This window comes from Manis pentadactyla, chromosome 4, assembly GCF_030020395.1.
Source record: "Manis pentadactyla isolate mManPen7 chromosome 4, mManPen7.hap1, whole genome shotgun sequence".
Lineage (NCBI taxonomy): Eukaryota > Metazoa > Chordata > Mammalia > Pholidota > Manidae > Manis > Manis pentadactyla.
Genome location: NC_080022.1, coordinates 45,933,205 through 45,952,719, shown reverse-complemented (window position 1 = coordinate 45,952,719; position 19,515 = coordinate 45,933,205). Strand labels below are relative to the sequence as shown.

The window sequence follows — 19,515 nt, the reverse complement described above, 5'->3', positions numbered from 1 at the left end:
GTGTGGTTTAGGGATGCAAATTGTGCAGTGCATCAGAAGTTACAGGGAAAGCAGACACCTTTCTATGGCAAGAGATACGGAAAAATCTAGTCATTTTGACCTCTTTTTCAGATATATCTCAGATTCTGGAATTATAGCATAATAGGAATTCCTTCCAAATCCACAAAGCAATGGATCCTATCCCTGCCTTGTAAAGGCTTAATGACTCTAGCAGCAGTGAGATTAGGAGCAAAAGCAGTAAATATCATCTCCTATCTAACCTCCTCTGAGTTAGCTTTGCACTATACTATGAAGAGTATGATGAGCAAAGATTTTAATACAGAAAAAATGCTCAGTATTCTTTTTAAATAAACATGGGCTCTGTGTTTGCCTTGGTCAGACCTTGAAAGGGGTTTATATAGATTATTAATATCTAGGAGTTGAAGCTTGAATGAGTCATGGGTGAATCCCCTTCTTTGGCCATCAAAATTCTACTTTCCCTCTCAGATCCCACTGAATCTGATTTAGAATATTATACCTACTAGAGAAAAAGCTCAAACTTTAGCATCATCTGACTTAGGTTCGTGTCCTAACTTCTGAGCTTATTCATTCTGTTGCTTGTCCTTTAAACACAGACAAGCCATTGACCCTTTAGAAAAGAGCTGTATCTTCCTTTTCTGTAAACTGGTAACAATAGTTCACCAACTCCATAGGCTTGTTCTGGCGGTCAAATCCAGTGACATCATGTGTGTTATTACAGAGAATTATCCTTTTCCTTCCTTCAGTGTCGTATAGCTTACAAAGTGGCCTTTATGCACAAAGCGTTCTTATTTGCACCCGGTAGTGATCCTGGGAGGTTGATTATTACAGCTAAGGCAATGGGAGCTCAAGGATATTAAGTGACTTTCCCCTAACTAATTAGTGGCAGGGCCAGACCAGGAGTCCTCTGGTTCTGACCCGAAGCTGTTTCTTTAACAAAAGAATGATACCACTACTGCTTCTGAAGCCTGCCTCTCTTGCACACTTACTCACCAAGCACCTTTGGTGTAGCAGGTGCTGGGGACCCACGGGTGAACCTCAGCCCAAGTAGTTGCATGCTTTCTCTTGTCACCGAACTGCCAGAAGCTGCGCCCTCTCAAGCAGACAAACACCACCTCCCACACATACTGCCTTGTAATACAATTTGTGTCTGGGTCTTGTCTCTCCAGCTAGATAATAGGTTCCTGCAAGGCTCCTACAATTAACTACAAGAAAAGAAGGCAGAGGCCAGCTCTTTCCCTCTTATATGTAGTAGGTACCAAACAAACATGGAGCAGACATCTCTTTCCAGGAAACATTCCTTGGCTGTCTCCTCCTCCATCTTCCAAAGGTGTCTTTGCAGTTACTGTGCGGAACTGCCATGTCTGTTTGCTTGTCTATTTCCTGGTTACCCTGGTAGCCGCAGTCAGGGTGGGGGCTGGTCTGATTGGATTTGGGATTGCTAGTGCAAGGCACAGATTTTGGTGCTCAATTTGTCTGTAAAAGCCTCAGTGGAGGCCAAATACATTTCAGGCAGAAAATCAGAGCATTAGGCCAAAAGATGTAAGGGGATCCATGGAGCAGGGAAAACTGGCCTATTTGCTTCTCCAAAACTTTAATATGGATGATGCACAATGGGAGCAGGCTGCGTACCACATGCAAATTTCTTTCTGGAGAGACAAGAAGAAGAGCTTAACACCTCCAAGACTTGTTTATTCAGGATCAGGCTTCAGTTTGCCCACATCTGGACTTCATTACTTCCTCCCCACCCCCCCATCTCCCTTTATCTGAGACAGCCCTGCCAAGAAAACAAGGTTCCCCGAGATTGCCTGCTCATTAAAGGTTAGTCGGGTTTTCAACTCTGAAAAAAGTATAAAGTCGGGCCGATCCAGCGGTGCCTTAGTGGGCGACCCAGTTCCCCAGTTTACAATCCACTGCATCGGTCTAATTACCAAGACCACCAACAGAGAGTGGCCACATTAATCCTTCAACTGTGTCTTCCCCTGATCCGATGGCTACAGTGTTCTTCTGAGACCTTCTTAATCCCTGGGGCCAGTGGGTGGGGGCATCTCTTTTGCGATTTAACGGAAGATCAACAGACACAGGCATTGAGGTTAGGATTTAGCTTGTTCCCTTTGCCCATCAAGCACATTCTCACGCCGGTCCTGAAAGAAGTGGGAGCTGCAGGAACTCTTCCTTAGTTATATATGTAAGTCATTAACTTAGGTTTTTATGACTATTTGAAAAATATATCTAATATGCAGGTGACATATGCTCCATTTTAAGTGAGAATGCTTAGAGGCTGAGAAATCCCTGCTGTGTGAGTCAATGTGTGTTAAGGGCACAGGGTAACAGTTACAAGCTACGTAATGGACTGGAAACTCATAGGCCTCATCTTAAATCTTCTTCAACAGTTACATCAGGGAGGTATTATTTACCCTGCTTTACAAATGAGGGAGGGTCCAGAGGCTTAAAAGGGTGATATGATTAGTGTGAGGTTACTCTACCTAGTGAGTGCCGGGGGAGGCGGTGGTAGGAGTGGAATTAAAACCCAGGTCTGTCTGCCTGCAAAGCCCAGTGTTTGAGATGACATTTATTGAAGGTCCACTCTGTTCTAGGTGTGTTATGCAGAGTGTTCTTTATTTAGTGAGTTATAAATGCTTTTAGGTCCTGGAACTGAAGAGCTCAATGTATGGAGGAAATACAACATCTAGGCCACTGGGCTTGTGAGGGCCTAAGAGCCACAGTGTGCATAGTGTTTGTGTGAAGCAGCTTATACACGCAGACAGGAGGTGACAACCTGCTGTGGCAGATGCTTGGTGAGACCTCCCTCATAACAGGCATGGTAGTAGGCACTTGGTTCTAGAAGCTGATATGTAAGACACAGATACTGCTCTCAGTTTACTGCCTGAAGGGGAAGCAGGGCAAGTGTAAGACTGTCTACATTGTTGGACCCTCAAGGAGACCAAAGGATTGGTCAGGGAACCACGTGTAGGGCAGGGCAGGGTGGTGAGAGTTTCAAGGACAAAACAGGCCAGATGCTGTAGATGGTCTGAGGTGTAAGTAAAGAGCTGTAGGACGTCAGAGGAAGATCACTGCAGGTGATTTTCCCTGGTGAGGACTTCATCAGCGTCGTCACTGTTCACTGAGCACGGGTACTAAGTGTTCCCACAGCCCTTGAGCTCTTGGTGCTGCCGTCACCTCCGTTTATATACACCTCAGGAAAAGAGTTGTGGAGTGCAGTTGTCCAAGATGCATGAGAATAAGAGCTAAAACTCTAACCCGAGACACGAGTTGGCATTTGAGCTCTACTTTGGAGGATGGGTGGGACTTTGATGAGAGAACCTGACATTCCAGGCAGAGGGGACAGCTTCAGGGGTGGTGTCCCCTGGTACAAATGCCAGCCCAGACAGTGGTCTTCAGGAAATGAAGAGCAGATTGTTTGGAGAAATAGACTGTAAGGGAGTGGGCAAAGATAAGCTAGAAGATTGCAGCAGGATTGTGAAGTGCCTTGAATGCTGAAGAATCTGTACTCCAGTTAACTGCTTAGAGATTGGTGAAGGCACTTGAAGCTAGCTCAGTCAGTCTTCCAACCAAGGTAAGCAAGAGGCCTGAACAACAGTGGTGCCAGTGCAAGAAGAGAGAAAAAGATGAATCTGAGACACCTGGCAAAAGAAAGACAACCAGAATTTGATGACAGTGGGATTAAGGAGAGGGAGGAGTCTTAAGATTTTGCATCCTTACAGTTACACGTTTGATGGAATCTTGTGCAGAAATGGAGGGAAGAAAAGTGAGATTTTGGGGCAGAAGCTGGAATGAGTGTGATCTTAGACTTGATTAGATTGACCTGCTAATGACATCAGTTTGATAACTAGTTGGGAGATTTGGCAAAAGGTTGGTATAGGCCTGACGGGTAATGTGTAAGCTGGAAAGAAAGAGGAAGATGCCCGTTTGGAGGTCGTCTTCATAGAGGTACTAATTGAAGCTATGGAAGCAGCCAAGATCACAGCATCACAGCAGAAAGGCAAGGATAGAACCCTAGGAAGGCCTATATTTGTCTGGTAGCCACAGGAAGAAGAAAGAGTGTTGAGAAAATAGAAAGAAAAACAGTGATATGATATTAAGGAGGTTTAGGAAATTCAGTATCCAAAAGGAGTAGGAGATGGGTAATAGGAAGTGGTACAGAAAAAGCAGTCAGGAGACCCTTGCATGGGCAGGCAGAACTAGTCCCCAAGGAGTCCCATGACTTTGAGTCCCTGACTTTTGGGAAAACAATGTTTCATGCTTCACACTGTCTTCATAAAGCTTTGGGCATAGGACAGCCACTGCTGATTTCAACCGTGAATGGCTCCTATGCCCTCTGTCTGGCCTCTTTGCTGTCCGTATTCTAGATATTGGGATTTTGACTTTTCCACAGAGCCCAGACACTTTGCTGGTGGCTTCGGACAGATCTGTGTCCTCATTGCCTCTCCCAGTCTGTGAGGTGGGGATCTCAGGCCAAGAGGCTGAAGACAACCAGGTGGGAGAAGAATTGAAGATTAAATTTCTCAGCAGTTATTTCTGGTCACTAAAGATACTGCATTTTATGGTAGTAGGTGGAACATTGAGCTTCAGAGAAAAGGCAGCTGCATTTCTGTCTCCATTCTTAGAAGTAGGACGGAGGTGTGTTACATTTTTCCTTTCTTGGGGACTGAGAAAGATAACTCTCTTCATTATTCTTCATCATCACATGTTTGTTGAATGAATCTCTTCCGGACTGAAAGAAGTTCATAAATTCATGTAACTGAGATGTGAAACAGCATGGCACCCTGTGGCTGATGGGGACTTAGAGGTGCAAGATTACATGACCTTACCAGGTGCTCAGTGAACAACTGTCTTTGGAAACATAGATGCTGCTGCCTGCTAGGCCTAGGAGAAAGCCAGCTTGATGCCATTGGAGCACAGGAACTAGAACGAGGGGGCCCAGGCTGCAGCAATGGCCCGCTGTGTTACTTCCGCCAGGGCCATTCACTGGACTCTCTGGCTTTCAGCATACTCATTTATAAGGCGTTGACAATAATTTGTTGATTCCTAGGATGTAGTGAGAAGCAAGTAACTCAGTAATATAAAAATGCTTTCTGAAGTGCTATGCAAATACTATTATTCAAGCAGATCAGAATACATTTAGGGAACTTTGTCCTTCAAACTCAGCAGGGGGATAAGATGTTTTCAGTCTCTAGAAGAGGGATTGTTGGGACACTATGTTCAAAATCTTACTTTCCTTGGGATAATTTTTAGAGTGGAATGTTACATATGACATAAGCAATACAGTGGGGCAGCCCTTGCTGCCTTGGGGTTTAGACTTCCCTTCTGCTTTGTTCCCCTGAAAGAGGCAGCCTAGATAAAATGGGCAAGGCAAACATAGCCCTACACGTATTTTTATTTTTTGGTTCTACCCTGGAAGGGTGGCACTTCCAAACTCTTCAGCTGGGAATGTTCTTTTCCAAGGAGCTCTTGGAAGTATCTTGGGAAAGATATTTTCAAAGAGTTATTTGTTAATTTGTTTCCCCTTCTGCAAGAGAAGGAGAAAAAAATACTTTGGGAGGGTTTTTCTGTTAGGTGCCAGGCATTTGACATATCACATTGAATCCCCTGGTAGCTTGCCAGGTAGATATTATTGATATTATTTTATAGATGAGGAGACCTCAGCCCAGAGAGGTAAAGTCACTTGCCTTAGGTGGGTTCAGACTGAGGTATTTCTGGCTGTAGAGTCTTTCACCACACTGTGCTCTCTCCTTTCCAGATAGTCTAAATGTTTCTCTGTATTTCCTCCCTGGAACAGTTCAGTGTTTTTGTGAATATGTGGGCAGTTGAGCTCTTTTATGCCAGAAAAGACAGGAAGAGGAGACGTGTTAGAGTTGGGGACAACCTCCCTCCAAACTGCAGCTGCTCCCAGGCAAGGATTGAGCGACCGGCTTCTGTCCTCTCATAGCTTAACTGCAATGCTTTCCCACTTTATTAGTTTCCAGATTCTTTGCCAAGTGCTTTAAAAGGCAGGTAGGGGAGAATTCTCTTCTTGCCTGGCAGCCTGCCATCACCCCCAGAGTCTGTTGCTCTCCGTTAAAGAAAGTGATCAACATGGAAGGCATTTTTCTTCAGCAGTGAAATTTACATATCACAACCTTGCTGACTGAAGCAGAAATGAGGGCTCTTTGCAGGGGGAGAGGGAAGGGGAGGGAAGAGCTTATTTTGTTACCCAGGAATAAAAACACTGGGAGTAATGAATAAAGTCCGAAAGCTGTAAATCTGCAACTCCGGAGTTAGGTGTGTAACGTGTTGGAGAACAATTTAAGCCTTTGCCTCTTCTGCAGAGGTGAGGCATTCGGGCTGCCTTTCACAGCCCAAATTTCATTAAATGGTCTTTTAAGAGTTAGGATTACAAGAAGCCAAGTCCGGCTGGTTCATAATGATGATTTATGGCTGTGTTGTCGACTCCCCGACCCTTCTGTGCAGGGGGATAGAGAAAATACATAATTTGTTGCTCATTAACTCCGAGATCTGTCAGGGCTGCCCCAGAAGCCATGTGGTCCTGGAGTCATGTGCCTGCTAAATGACTTCAGGCTGGCCCTGTCCTTGAAAATATGCAATTGCTATTCTATAATGGAAATTGTTTTTAATAACAATAGAAATATAGCTGGCACCTGACTTACAAAATAGTTCAACTTGAAGATTTTTTGACTTTATGATGGTGCAAAAGCGATGTGCATTCAGTAGGAACTGCACTTTGACTTTTGAATTGAGATCTTTTCCTGGGCTGGTGATATGTGGTACCATACCCTTGTGACGCTGGGCAGCGGCAGTGAGCTACAGCTCCCAGTCAGCCGGGAGATCACGAGGGTAAACAACTGATACACTTACAACTGTTCTCATGCTTTCAGTACAGTATTGAATCAGTTACATGAGTTATTCAACACCTTATTTTTAAAACAGGCTTTGTGTTAGGTGATTTTGCCCAACTGTAGGCTAATGTAAGTGTTCTGAACACATTTAAGGTAGGCCAGGCTAAGCTGTGATGTTCTGTAGGTGAGGTCTATTAAATGCATTTTTTACTAGCACAGTGTTTTCTATTTATAATGGTTTATTGGGATACAACCCCATTGTAAGTCAAGGAAGACCTCTAATAAAATGACTTCAATCTGCTGTGGGTCTTTGAAATTGAGAATCAGAATAGGGGCTGTACTCCTAACTCTGTCACTTACTGGCCTCAAATCGTTCAGGTAAGTCCTTATTTCTCAGTGCCTTAGCATACCCATCTGGAGAATGCGTGTATCTTCTTCAGAGTTGCAGATTAAATGAAACTGTAAGGTGCAAAAGAAATGTAAGTGATTGCTGCTATTATTAGCATTGTTATTAGGAATTTGAGGTACCAGGAATGTTCTCTTTACCTCATTGTCTTGCCAGAAGAGGAAGCATTCTAATTAGAAGTTTACTGTTTGTACGACCATGGCACTAGAAAACTGAAGTTTTACAATGAAGGGATGTTCGAGCTGAAAGAAGTCCATGAATTGTAATCAGACCTTTTCTCCCTAAGTTGACAGCAGAGAGGTGACTCCTCTGAGATGAATCAGTAAATTCGTGTAAGAGATGCTAATCTACAGTGGAAACCTTCATGCTCTTTATCAGGATCAAACAGGAAATCACCCTCAAGCCAAGCCAGTTTAGAAAGAGTTCCTTAATTTGTAGCTTCAAGGAACTCAGAAGCAACCAAAAGTAGAGATTGTGCATGAAGCCTCGGTTCTGCTCCTTGCCTGTGGGGTCATCTCTGAGGAAGTACCTTTCCTTTGCTATTGCTTATTACCTTTGCCTGCTTGGTGAGGAGGCCTGTGGTAGAGGGAGCATGGAAGAGTGGAGAGAAAAAGTCATTGCAATTGTGAAATAATAAATCACGGGATCTAGCACCCTCATTTTGCAAAATGGAGAAACTGACATCCTAAATTCATTCAGTGAGTAAGACTTGAACCCTGGCCCTTGACTCCTAGTTTAGTGTTCTTCTCCTGTCTGAAGTCACACGAGCATGATTTATAAAGAAAGAAGAGTAAGAAAGAGAGAACATGGTGGTGGTAATAAACATCTGGAACTTGTTAGCCTGGAAGGTTACATAGGGTAAAAGTATAAACAGGTTCAAAAGGACAATTAGACCCTGAATGGTAGGAAAGAATGCTGGGTGGAGCATTAGAACACCTGGGTCTAATCTTTACATGTGAATGAATTTGGACCTCAGTTTCTTCCATATATAATGGACCCTTTCATTTCTGACTTGCTGTGCTTCCCAGATTTTAATCTCTACAACATGTTATCAAAGAACTCTTGGTAATGTTTAGAGGATATTTCCAATTTTGCAATAAAACAACTGTGAGGACTACTGTCCTGCTTCCTTTCATTCATTCACTCATTCAGCCAGAAGTCTCTGTGCACCTCCATAGGATCTGATAATAGTCCTGCTTCCCAGGGAATGATCAAGCCAGGTCATTGGACTGAGCTGGCCTTTGACCATCTCTCTAATGTAGAATCACACTCACTAACTCTGATCTGGGAAACCAAAGTATAACCATTAGAAATACTACCCATTTTTATAAGCACAGAATCACCATAAAAATGTCAGCAGGGCCAGTTGCTCTGCTCCCTACTGGGCCTACTTGTCCCTGGGCCCAGCTGGCATTGCCTTCCTGCATACCCATCCTGTCCCCAGACTTGAGAGTCCTGCAGGACTTGGGTCAGACCCCATGCCTTGATGCCTTCTCCTGCTGTAGAAGAGTAACAGGAGAGTGTCCGGATATGTCATTCTATTGCTTCCCTTGTGGTTGTGAACATGCTGTCTGTTCCCTGAAAGGGCAAGTGTAGCTCATCATCCTGCCCCATGAGGAAGTATGAAAGGGACCTCGTGGTGACTGACAACTGTCCCTGGACTATGGCTGCAGCCAGGAAGTGGCCAGGGCTGTGCCATGGAGTTAAGACAAGGGCAGCAGGCTGTGGGGGTGTGCATCACCGAAGCGGAATTGGCCCTCTGGTGCATGGGCGTCCTAGCAGATGATCTAACCGAAGCAGCTGCCCCTGTTCTTAATGGAAAACCAGTTTTGGCTGAGGTGCTTCCCCTCTCTGTGCTTCAGCCATATCTACTCGTGGTTGTTGTAAGGATTTCATGAAATTCAAGTGTGTAAAAGCAATACCTGGTATGTAGGAGCTAATCAGTAAGTTTTTAGTAGTGATGAATCTCCTCTAAGCATTAAGGAGTAGACACAATGAGATGGAGGAAAGGTAGGAAAATCAAGACTTACTCTCTGTCCCTCAGGATCAGGAAAGATAATGCAGATTTGGAAATTCACAACACTGAGGCCATCGCATTAAAAGTTCATTGTTTTGTAGACCAGTGTTCTTTTCATTATACTGTACTTCTAAAGAGTAAAACGAAAGAATTTTATGAGCCAGATCATTTCCATCCATGTTACCGCATTTAAGCCAACAACTCTTCAAAGGTGTGTCACCTCCTTTCATGGAGGAGGAAATTGCATCTTGGAAAGGTCATTGCTGACAGTCACCAGGGAGGAGGCAAAAACTCGACTCAAGCCCAAGACTTGGTCTTGGGGACCTTCACCCTTTCCTGCACACAGCCCCACCATGGCTCACTGTTGGCACAAGGCCGAGGCCCTTGCAGAGTTAATTGTTGGTGATTCTTTACCCCAAATCCCAGAATCCTAAGATTTTTCTCCGATCTTCTGACATCCTGGCCACCCTTAACCATGTCCTTGACTCTTCATCTAATTTTTTTCTATAGCTAAGTCCTTACTTGTCTTTTTGTTAAAATATATATACATATATATTCAAAGTTCTATTTTTGTATTTGTTATGTATAACTATTTACATGTAAATATATTTGATTGCATATTTTTCTTGTTTACAAAAGTACTAAATGGCCATGTAGGACTTTTTTAAAAGAGGGAAATATGACCTTGTTAGCACTTTGATCTTTCCTCTCAAGCATATTTATGCCTCTGTACTTCTTAAATAGAAAATTGAGATTTTTTTAGATTGTAACCTGCAGTTATATACAGAATAGTCTCATGTCATTAAATATCCTCCACAGCCTCAGTTTTGATGATGAGTCTCAATGGCACCTAATTCCCCTCTCGGTTTCCTTTCAGATCATCACAGGGGAATTCTACCGGATCTATTATCTGAAGGAGAAGTCCCGGTCCACGATGCAGAATCCCTACGTGGCAGCCCTCTATAAGCAAGTGGGCTGCTTCCTCTTCGGCTGTGCCATCAGCCAGTCCTTCACAGACATCGCCAAAGTGTCCATAGGGCGCCTGCGTCCTCACTTCTTGAGCGTTTGCAACCCTGATTTCAGTCAGATCAACTGCTCTGAGGGCTACATTCAGAACTACAAATGCAGAGGTGACGACAGCAAAGTCCAGGAAGCCAGGTGACACTCCCTCCCATGGCTACAGCGCGTGTATGCCCCGTGGATGCGGGTAGTGCAGTGAGGGCTTACTAAGCACCTGCTGAGTGCCCGGCTCAGTGCTGGGCTCAGGCTGAGATGGCTGAATAAGGCGCAGTCCCCGTTCTCCAGGAACTCGCAGTCAGTGATTGAGACAGATGGGTAAATAAGCAATTACATGGCAGCATCGATTAGTCCATTCATTCATGCGTTTATGATGCCTGCTAGCCTCCAGGCAGTACATCCAAGCACTACCACCGGTGCAGAAGCAAACAAGACAGTGCTGCTCTCAAGGCTGCAGGCTAGGGAGGGAAGCCGGGCAGACACATGTGTATCAGCGATGTGAATATGGCCGTTTCACGCCCTTTCTTGCTCTTGCAGGAAGTCCTTCTTCTCTGGCCACGCCTCCTTCTCCATGTTCACCATGCTGTATTTGGTGGTAAGTACCTACCCTCTGATTCCAGTGGAGTCCAGTGGCCAGCCCTAGTTTAATTCCCTTCTGTACAGAGAGCCCTTAAAATGGTTAGGGACAGACTTACTGTGAAATCCTTGAAAAAACAGTTAGCTAGAAAAATTAGGTTCTGTTTTGAGCTCTGCCACTGTGTTAGCAGAATGTTTTACTTTCCAGGCTTTTCCCATTTTTCAAATAAAAATAATATTTACCATGGCGGCTTGATAAGGATTGCATACCCATTTTGAAATTACACAGTGATAAAGACACTTGTATAACATTTTATGGCAACAAGCCCTATTTTCAGAAAACCCATTAACTCAGTTGCTTCTTATAAGAACCTTATGTTAATAAGTAATATTATCTCTATTGTGGGAAAAGATTACTAAGTAAGGCTCAGGGAATTCAAGTGAACTGCCAAGATTTACATAGATACCAGAACTGCTGCTCAAATCCAGGCCATCTGATCAAATTCCATGCAATGTTCACGCACCGTGCCAGTCCTCCTCCAACCCTACTGGTAGAAAGGCTTTAAATATCATCATTATCTGACAGCACAGAGTAGTTTTGAGCTTTACCAAATACTTCTGCATCCGTGCATACATGTGACCTCATAATAAGATGGTGAAGTATGAAGTCCTTACCCTCGTTGCTCTGGTCCAGGGGCCAAGGCCAGAGAGGCTAAACAGGCTGTTGGAGGTCTTTCAGCTGGGGGTGGAGCCAAGATCTGAATGCTCCTGTTGCCCTTGCCAAGGCCACGTCTGCTCTGACTTCCTGAAGACTCAGGGACAGTGCAGGTGGAGGGCCCTGCTCCCCTCCAGCTGCTGCACAGGCTGCTGCTGCTCTGTTTCTCTTTGTCAGTTAAATATGGTCTCCCTGCTTTTCCTCTCCCCTCGAATGAGGTCCATGTGCCAAGGCACTTCCTGCTTTCAACTGCTTTGATGGAGTTCAGAGCGAGAAGGCGCTGAGAGGTCAGACATAGCTCAAAGGAACATTAGCTGTTTGCAAAAAAGAACATTTTGACTTCAGCTTATTTGAAAAACATTAATTAGGAATTGCAAAAAATAGCAGAGAGGTTTTTTGGTTTTGTTTTGGTTTTATCCCCCAATCCTTTCCAAGTCTGGAGGCCTCTGGGCTTCCTGTTACCTAGGATGCAGAGCTGAAAGGTGGGTCTGAACTCTAAAAACATCAGTTGTGAATTTTACTTATTCATATAGCATTTTCTCCATCCTCCACTTTTTGTTGTTGTCGTCTTGGTGTGTGCTTTGCTCTACAAAGGCTAATTTAGCAAAGCTGTGTAGTTCCCTGTTGCATTTTTGTACTTTTACACAGGGCTGCAAACAATTTTACGAATGTAATTTCAGTGCTTGGTAAAGGTGCTTTGAGGAGTGGGTCTGTGTTTTTAATTTTTCTTTCATATGCCTTCTTTTTCTTCATATGCCAAGAGAAAATACCTGATAGTTTTAAACCCAGTACTGTGTCCTCTGGGCCAGGCATTGTGTCAGGTTCACACTGTACCCCTTCAATTCTCTCAGTAACCTGATGAGATGTGTTTTGATTACACTGTTTTCAGTTTAACACAAACAAACCTTAATCTAAGAAGTTAAGTAATAAAAGTCCTCCATCCCGGAAGGGGCATGAAAGGTATCTGCAGGCTGCTCTGGATGAGTCCAGTACCGTTGCATATTCTTTTCATGGTACTGCACTACAAAAAAAACTTGCTGGATAAACTTAAGGACCATAAACTCCTGACCCTAATTTTATTCCCTTTCTTCAGATCTGCTTCAGTGGGTGAAATCCTATGCCCCTCTCGCTTCCATGCCCCTATCACCTCCTACCAGCTATGATTACAGCAGGAGATCTCTGCAGGGGTAATGGGTGAGGAGTAGACTTTGAATGTTTATTTGCATCTCTCTGACAGAGAAGAAAAATTATAGTGCCTTTTTATTGCTGGAGGGAAGAAGGAAAGGAGGAAGGGAGAAAAAGAAGAGCCTTCCTAGGCATATCATTACCCACATCCACGCCCATGCGCACACCACACAATCTTAGGAATTCTTGCAAACATACACACATTCAATATTCATAACTTGCAGATAACCATGTATACAGCATATAGACACAGGGCTCAGTTTTTAGCTCTAAGGTTATCTTGCCCTAAAACAACTTCTGAAGCTATTAGGCCAAGAAGGAAGGAGGACAGTGCTCTTTGCCAGGGCTCATTTTTATGTGATATTACACAGAAATTTCAACCCTTTGAATGTCCAATTTGCAAAGCTTTCTGAAGCAAGTTTGAAGAACACCATTGCTGCCTGTCAGGGTTGGTGGGAAATCCTGCAGTCAGTCAGAGAAGCCCGTAGACGGCCACTCCCAGTCCCATCTCCTCCCCTCCCCAGTGCATTTCTGTGGAGCTTCAGGGAGTTCCAGAGTTGAGGGGAGGAGACTCTGGCCTCCTCCAGGGTATGGTATGCTTTTATTAAGGCAGCCTGTGATCCATAGCTTCTCTGGAGCCTTGGGCAGAATCACATTTGAATCAGTTGAGTGTAGTATTCTTGTCTTTTGCCTTTAGGGTAAGACAGACCTGCGTGATCCTGGCCAGGTCAGTTACTGGCTCTGGAATTGTGAGTAGGCTTCTTTGCTTTCTAGCCTCGCGTTGCTCATCTGAAAGTGGAGACAATCTTGTCTGTTTTGCATAGTTGTTGCCACTTTTCTTCTCCAGACCCCACTCTGGCCATTTGTCAAATGCAAGATTGGAATTAGATGGTGTCTCATTTCTCAATCTCTATGGCTATGAAAGATATTTGAACTACCCTTAGTGCTGAGAGAAGAGGGGAAGCCATCAGGAACAAACTTAACACTGATGTTACCAGGGAGCTCAGAGAGCAGCAGATTGGAAGCACCAGCCGTCCCTACTCCAGCCTTTCGGCACCAGCCACCATCTAGAAACCGTCCATGGCATTGAAGGGCACTCCATTTTAGGTTTTGTTCTGTTTTTCTTCTTTTTTTTTCATTTTAGGTTTTGATTTGTGAAATGGTTAGCTTACTCCATGTTAGGTCTTGATTTGTAAAATAGCTTGGAAAAACCATGCCCCAGTCACCAAGTTATTTCTGGGCACAGAAGCTTAAGAATAAGCTTGTTAAAGGGCTTGTTAGAGATGAATGCATATTCTAATAAGAAAAATCGCATAACATATTTAAGCTTCGTATCCATGTCTGAGTCTTGGCTATACCCCAGAAGACCATGTCTGGATTGGCCCTGCACCTCCATTGTCAGGAATCAAGGATGACTTGGCTGTCTGGATAAAATACCAGCACCAGGGCAGTCCCCAGTTCATGTGGCATACTTGGTGGCTCTTCTGTGAGCCAGGCACTCAGTACCTAGAGGCTACTGAGATGAATCAGATCTGGGCCCTGCCTTCAAGGAACTCAACATGCATTCACCAACTGTTCATTTAGTGAGTGACTGTTAGGCACCAAGCACCATGCTGGGGGCTGGAATATAGACATTAGTAAGGCATGGTCACAGCCCATGGGGTGTTCAGTTTAGGGGAGTAAATAGACAATGGTAACAGTGTACATTGTGCAGGAGGGACAAGAGATTAAGTAGGTTATTATGGAAGCTCAGAATTGTGGCTCCCAGATGAACCTGGAGTGGGGGTGACAAGCCCAGGAAGGCTCTTGATAGGATGAAGATGGGAAGACTGGAAGAACTATGTGCAGGTGAAGACGGGGATTGTTATTTGGGAAATGTAGGTGTTCAATTCAGAGCAACTTTGATGGCTGGTAGGAAGCAGGGGTTAGAGGGCACATCGAGAGTTGAGACGACCTTTCAGGTTATCATCTCCAGCAAACTCAGGTCCAGGCCTTTCCCTGGCTGCTGTGCTCCTCTCCCAGGAATCTTCACCTTGCCCCTCGCCTTCTTAGGTCATCGTGTCAGAGAAACCTTCCCTGGCCACCTTGTTTAAAGTGACAGTCCCTTCTTCTGATACTCCCTGGCTCCCATTGCAGTCTTATTTTTCACCTAATTTCTCACCATGTGACATACTATATATTCACTTTTTCATCTATATCTACCAAATAAGTTGTACACTTCACCTGGGAGAGGTTTTTGTCCCTTGATTCACTACTGTATCTTATTTCCTCAAACAAGGGCTAACATTTTGTTAAGTATACAGTGAGTATTTGATGAACGAGGGGATGCAGGAGGGAGTGCGCGCGTGAATCCCAGGTCTTCCGGCCCCGCAGGCCACGTGCCTTTCCGTTCCAGTCAGAATTCCGTTCTGACATGATAGAACACGAAGGGCCTGTGTGGTGTAGGGACGGCCTTTGCTGCCTCTTTGCCGACCTGTTTACCTGTTGACTCCTTACCGCATGTCCATGAGAATTGTTTATGTCGGAGGGCTCGTCGGGTTCCAGGGTAACGAGGAAGTGGCTGTACTCTGACAGCTGTGTTCTCCAGCCCGTGGCTGTTAGTCACTGAGGTTTTGTTCCACATGTTTGGAATCCCAGAGCAATGGAGTCTAGCGTGCCCACGGACACCGCCACAGATCCTGGGAGTGTCTGGTGAAACCCCTTGCAGAAACAAGATTGTTTCCCAGGGCAGTAAACCCCTGGGCCAGATGTTTTTCCCTTTTCTCCCTCTCTCCCTCCCTCCCTCCATCCGTTCCTCCTCCATCCATCTAGGAGCTTCTGAGTACTTGTTCTGTGCCAGACCTTGTGTGAGCGCTTGGTGATACCAGGAGATCAGGGAAAGAAGTAAATGCCACAAAGCGGTTGGATTAGTTCTCTGATGAGGGTGGACCGAAAGTGGGAGCACAGAGGGAAGGGCTGCCAGCTCAGCTCTGAGGGGCACTAAGTCAGCGCCCAGGCTTTAGGTCGGATCAGACATTCTGCTCTCACTCTTACAGATGCGGTACACTTGTGTTTCAGACACGGGTGTTATAAAAGTGTGTGCCAGGTGAGTTAGAGGAGCCTGAGGTTCCAGGTGTCTCGTGGGGGTCGTCCTTTAGAGCCCATGACAGCCGGGTAGTCCCCTCAACTCCCTTCTTTTCTTCAAAGACAGGAGTCCAGGATAAAGGACTGATACTTTCTGTGCAAAGCGCTCGTTACCCTAGGAAGCGAGGTGGTTCTATGGTTACAGCGTGGATGTGGAGAGACAAGTCTTACTCTTTGTTAATCATGGCTCTTTCTTACCTTAAGTGAGTGACATGGCCTCTTGGCCTTGATCTCTGCATCCAGAAAATGGGCATGATGGTGTCCTCCTAACAGGGCAATGGGAACAGCTGCAGGTAATGAAATGTAAAGCACCCAGTGCAGTGTCTAGAACAGTGCTCAGTAAACTGGCAGGTTTTTTTCATCCCTGAGAGTGACAGAAAACAAGATTTGATTCCCTCTGAAAGAGGAGAAAAGTCAACCAAAAGCTCTTCCTTCGTCCTAAAAGTAGTTGAATATCTTCCCAGAGAGAAATTCCAGTTCTGTGCCATACAGACAAGTCACTGGGCACAGGACCAGAGCCAAGCATGAGTCCCGGGAGAGATGAGAGAAAGGGGAACGGTCTTCCCCGTGGGGGTCAGCAAGCTGGACAGGAGGGCAGATAGGGACACAAGGAAGAACAAAAGCCTCCTTTTCAGTCTTAGCACAGGGTCCCAAAGAGGATGGATATGAAGGGCAAGGACAGTGCAAACCCGTTTCACCAGTATGTACAACACAGATGACTTAGCAAGAACCACATGTGACTCACCCCACATCTGATTCTGCCAGTTCTGACCAGAGAAATCGGCTTGAATTCAGCCAGACCTTTCTAAGGAGGTTTTGCTGGGGTTCCACAGGACCTCAAGTTTTGAAGCGAGGACCAGAATGGAGAGGAGAACCCCATTTATGGAGTGGGTTCAGTGTGCCAGGGACTCACACACACACATCATTGGAGGAGGGCAGACATGTACCTTTCTATTGTAATCTTCATATTTACAATCAGTTTTAACTTAGCAATTGGAAGAAAAATCTTAGGATGAGAAAGGAACTTTAAGATTATAGTCTTTTTTCATGAAGGAACTTACTTTATTCGTGTCTATGTCTTTAATAGTTTTGAATAGAACAAATGCTCAGGATGTGAGATTGTTTTTTGAATGACCCAGCCTCCTTATGTCATCTAGGAGTAAGCAGAAGTTCAGAGAAGCAGAGCAACTTGTCCAGGGTCATACAGCCGGTCAGGAGCACAGCAAACATTCAAACCTAGTTGCTGTGACTGAAAGTTGAACACTTTCTGCTCCATGGCACTGATGATTCAGAAGTGGGTTCTCCCATCCCAGAGGTCTTCACACAGATGCAGAAGTAAAGACAGATGAGATGGGGCCTCAGGCTGCTGACCACTAGGAGTGGTCAGGGTGACTCAACTTTCTGGCTTTGTCCAGCTATGCTCACCCTTTTCCTAACCACCCATTCAGGTGCCTAGGACTTTGCTGAAGCCGACGGGAATTCAGGTTCTGGGGAAGCGTCTTTGCTCTTTGGTCCACGATGGTCTCTGTGGTCAGGAGGTTTGCCGTCCTCTCCTGGATAAGTGGTACTGCCTCTGCAGAGTGGGAATGAACAAAGCCTCCTGACGCACACAGTGTTCCCCCAGCTCAGATTTTCAGGGAGCAGGGCATTCCAGAAAGTACTTGGGGATCCTGGTGAGGCCTAAGCCTCTGGCCTGAAGTGGCTCGTGTGAACTGGGCTGTGCACCACCAAAATCTGGCCCATTTAGCAGTGAGATTGAGGTGGAGTGGAAGGAGTTACCAGATCCCTTCGACAACCTCAAAGTCATTAACATCAGCTTACTTCTCAAAATAGTAGTAACCACTGTTCAGTCTCTTTCTTTAAATATTTCCTTGTTCTGGTGGAGTCAACCAGTCATTTAGTAAATCTCATTTACCACGGCGGAAGGGTGATGTAGATTTCTGAAGAGTGCCTTGAGTGCCCGCCCTCTGGACAGATCCTGTGTTATCTCTCTTGACCCTGGAAACCCTGAGAGGGAGCTACTCTTCTCCCTGTTTCACAGATAGGGGACAGGCTTTAAGAAGTTGAGTGACCATGATGCTCATAGTAAGTGGAGGAGCCAGGGTTAGAGTCAGGGCTATCTCATCCCAGAATTCACTGTGCTACTGCTGTGCAAAGTTTCCCCTGAAGCCCCAGCTGCAGACCCCAGGATCAATCCTGAGATCCTGGGGCATTTCTCAGTAGATGTGTTAGTTACTGAGGGATTTGGGGGAGCAAGCTCCCTCCCATCTGCCTACTGTCATTCTATATCTGACTGCATCCCAAAGGGATTCTTTTCCCAGGGCCCCCTACTCCCTTCTCATTCATAAGCACTCCCTTCCTGCAGCTATTCTGATGACTGGTCCCTTCCTCTCTCCTCAAGTTCCTCTCATGTATTTATTTTTTTCTGCTATTAAGCTCCTGCCTTACATCTGAGTCAGTGGAAGGGGAGATGGGTGCCTTGTCCGGTTGGGAAGCCCACCCTTCCTCTGCCCCACCCTGATTTCCAAGGCCCAGGACCTAAAATCTGCACAGAAGAGTTGGTGGACTTTGAACAAGCTTTTTCTGACAGCATGCAGATTTTTCAATTGAGGGAAATGAGAAAATCTCAGGACTACTAGGTCCAAATTAAGAAATGTGGTCAGAGAATAAAATCATTTGTGTATCATGTACCATGTGTAGCACATGGTAACCAAGCACTTGATGGACATTATCACCCATCTGTGATAACAACCTACAGTGGTTGTTAACACTGATTTTATATGTGAGAAAACAGGCTCAGTGAGGTTTTTCTGATGAAAACCTGTGCTCTTTTTGTTCCCCACCCCACCCCTGCCAAGACTGGCTGGAGGAAGGCCAGACCATACTGGGCACATGCAAGTTCCCTGAGGCTACCCCACCATTCTCATCCTCCCCACTCCCCAAAGGAAGGGATTTTTTGATTCTGATCACAGAAGCCACTGCAGGGTCCTTTCAGCAGCAGTGAAGGAGAGGCTTTTGGCCTGAGGTTACTTTTTATGGTTCTGAGTGCCTGGCTTAAAACCATGTAAGTTTCACCATTGCTGACGCATCATTTCCCAATTGTGATTCAATAGGTAGATATTCTGTAAAAATAATGATGAGCATTGTAACTGATGAAAATAAGAAAATAGTATAAAGCATTTATCAATCCTTTTTAAAAAGATGTTTTGTATTCCATGGAGTATGGTTTGGGAAAGACTGACTTAGTAAATAAAGGCCAAGGTCTTTAGTTTGACACCCACCGCCCTTCAGAATTACCCCTGCTGGCCTCCATACCTTGTTTCCTCATCAACACCTCCCCCTCCTCCCCCGCACCGCCAACACACACACACACACGCCCCTTCATCTGCACGGGAACTACATATAGTTTGCTGGAATTCTGATCACCAGCTTCTAAACCATTGCGGAACCTGAAATACACACCTCTCACTACTGCCTCCTTAACCCCTAGCAAGTGCTTTTTCATCTTTAGGATTCAAGAGTCCCTTCCCCTTAGTAATTGACCCTGGCCCCAACTGCTTTCATAATTCCTATAAAACCCGTAGTGTATTTATTTGTTTTT

General features: G+C 45.1%; 1 protein-coding gene across 1 annotated transcript in view; it reads left to right on the top strand.

Moving 5' to 3' along the window:
- PLPP3 (phospholipid phosphatase 3) overlaps positions 1–19,515 on the top strand; it is an 80,603-nt gene that overhangs the window by 44,206 nt on the left and 16,882 nt on the right. The window contains exons 3-4 of the mRNA XM_036911212.2: positions 10,176–10,456; positions 10,853–10,910. Of these exons, the coding sequence (XP_036767107.1) occupies positions 10,176–10,456; positions 10,853–10,910 (339 nt within the window). The remainder of the gene's footprint in view (positions 1–10,175; positions 10,457–10,852; positions 10,911–19,515) is intronic.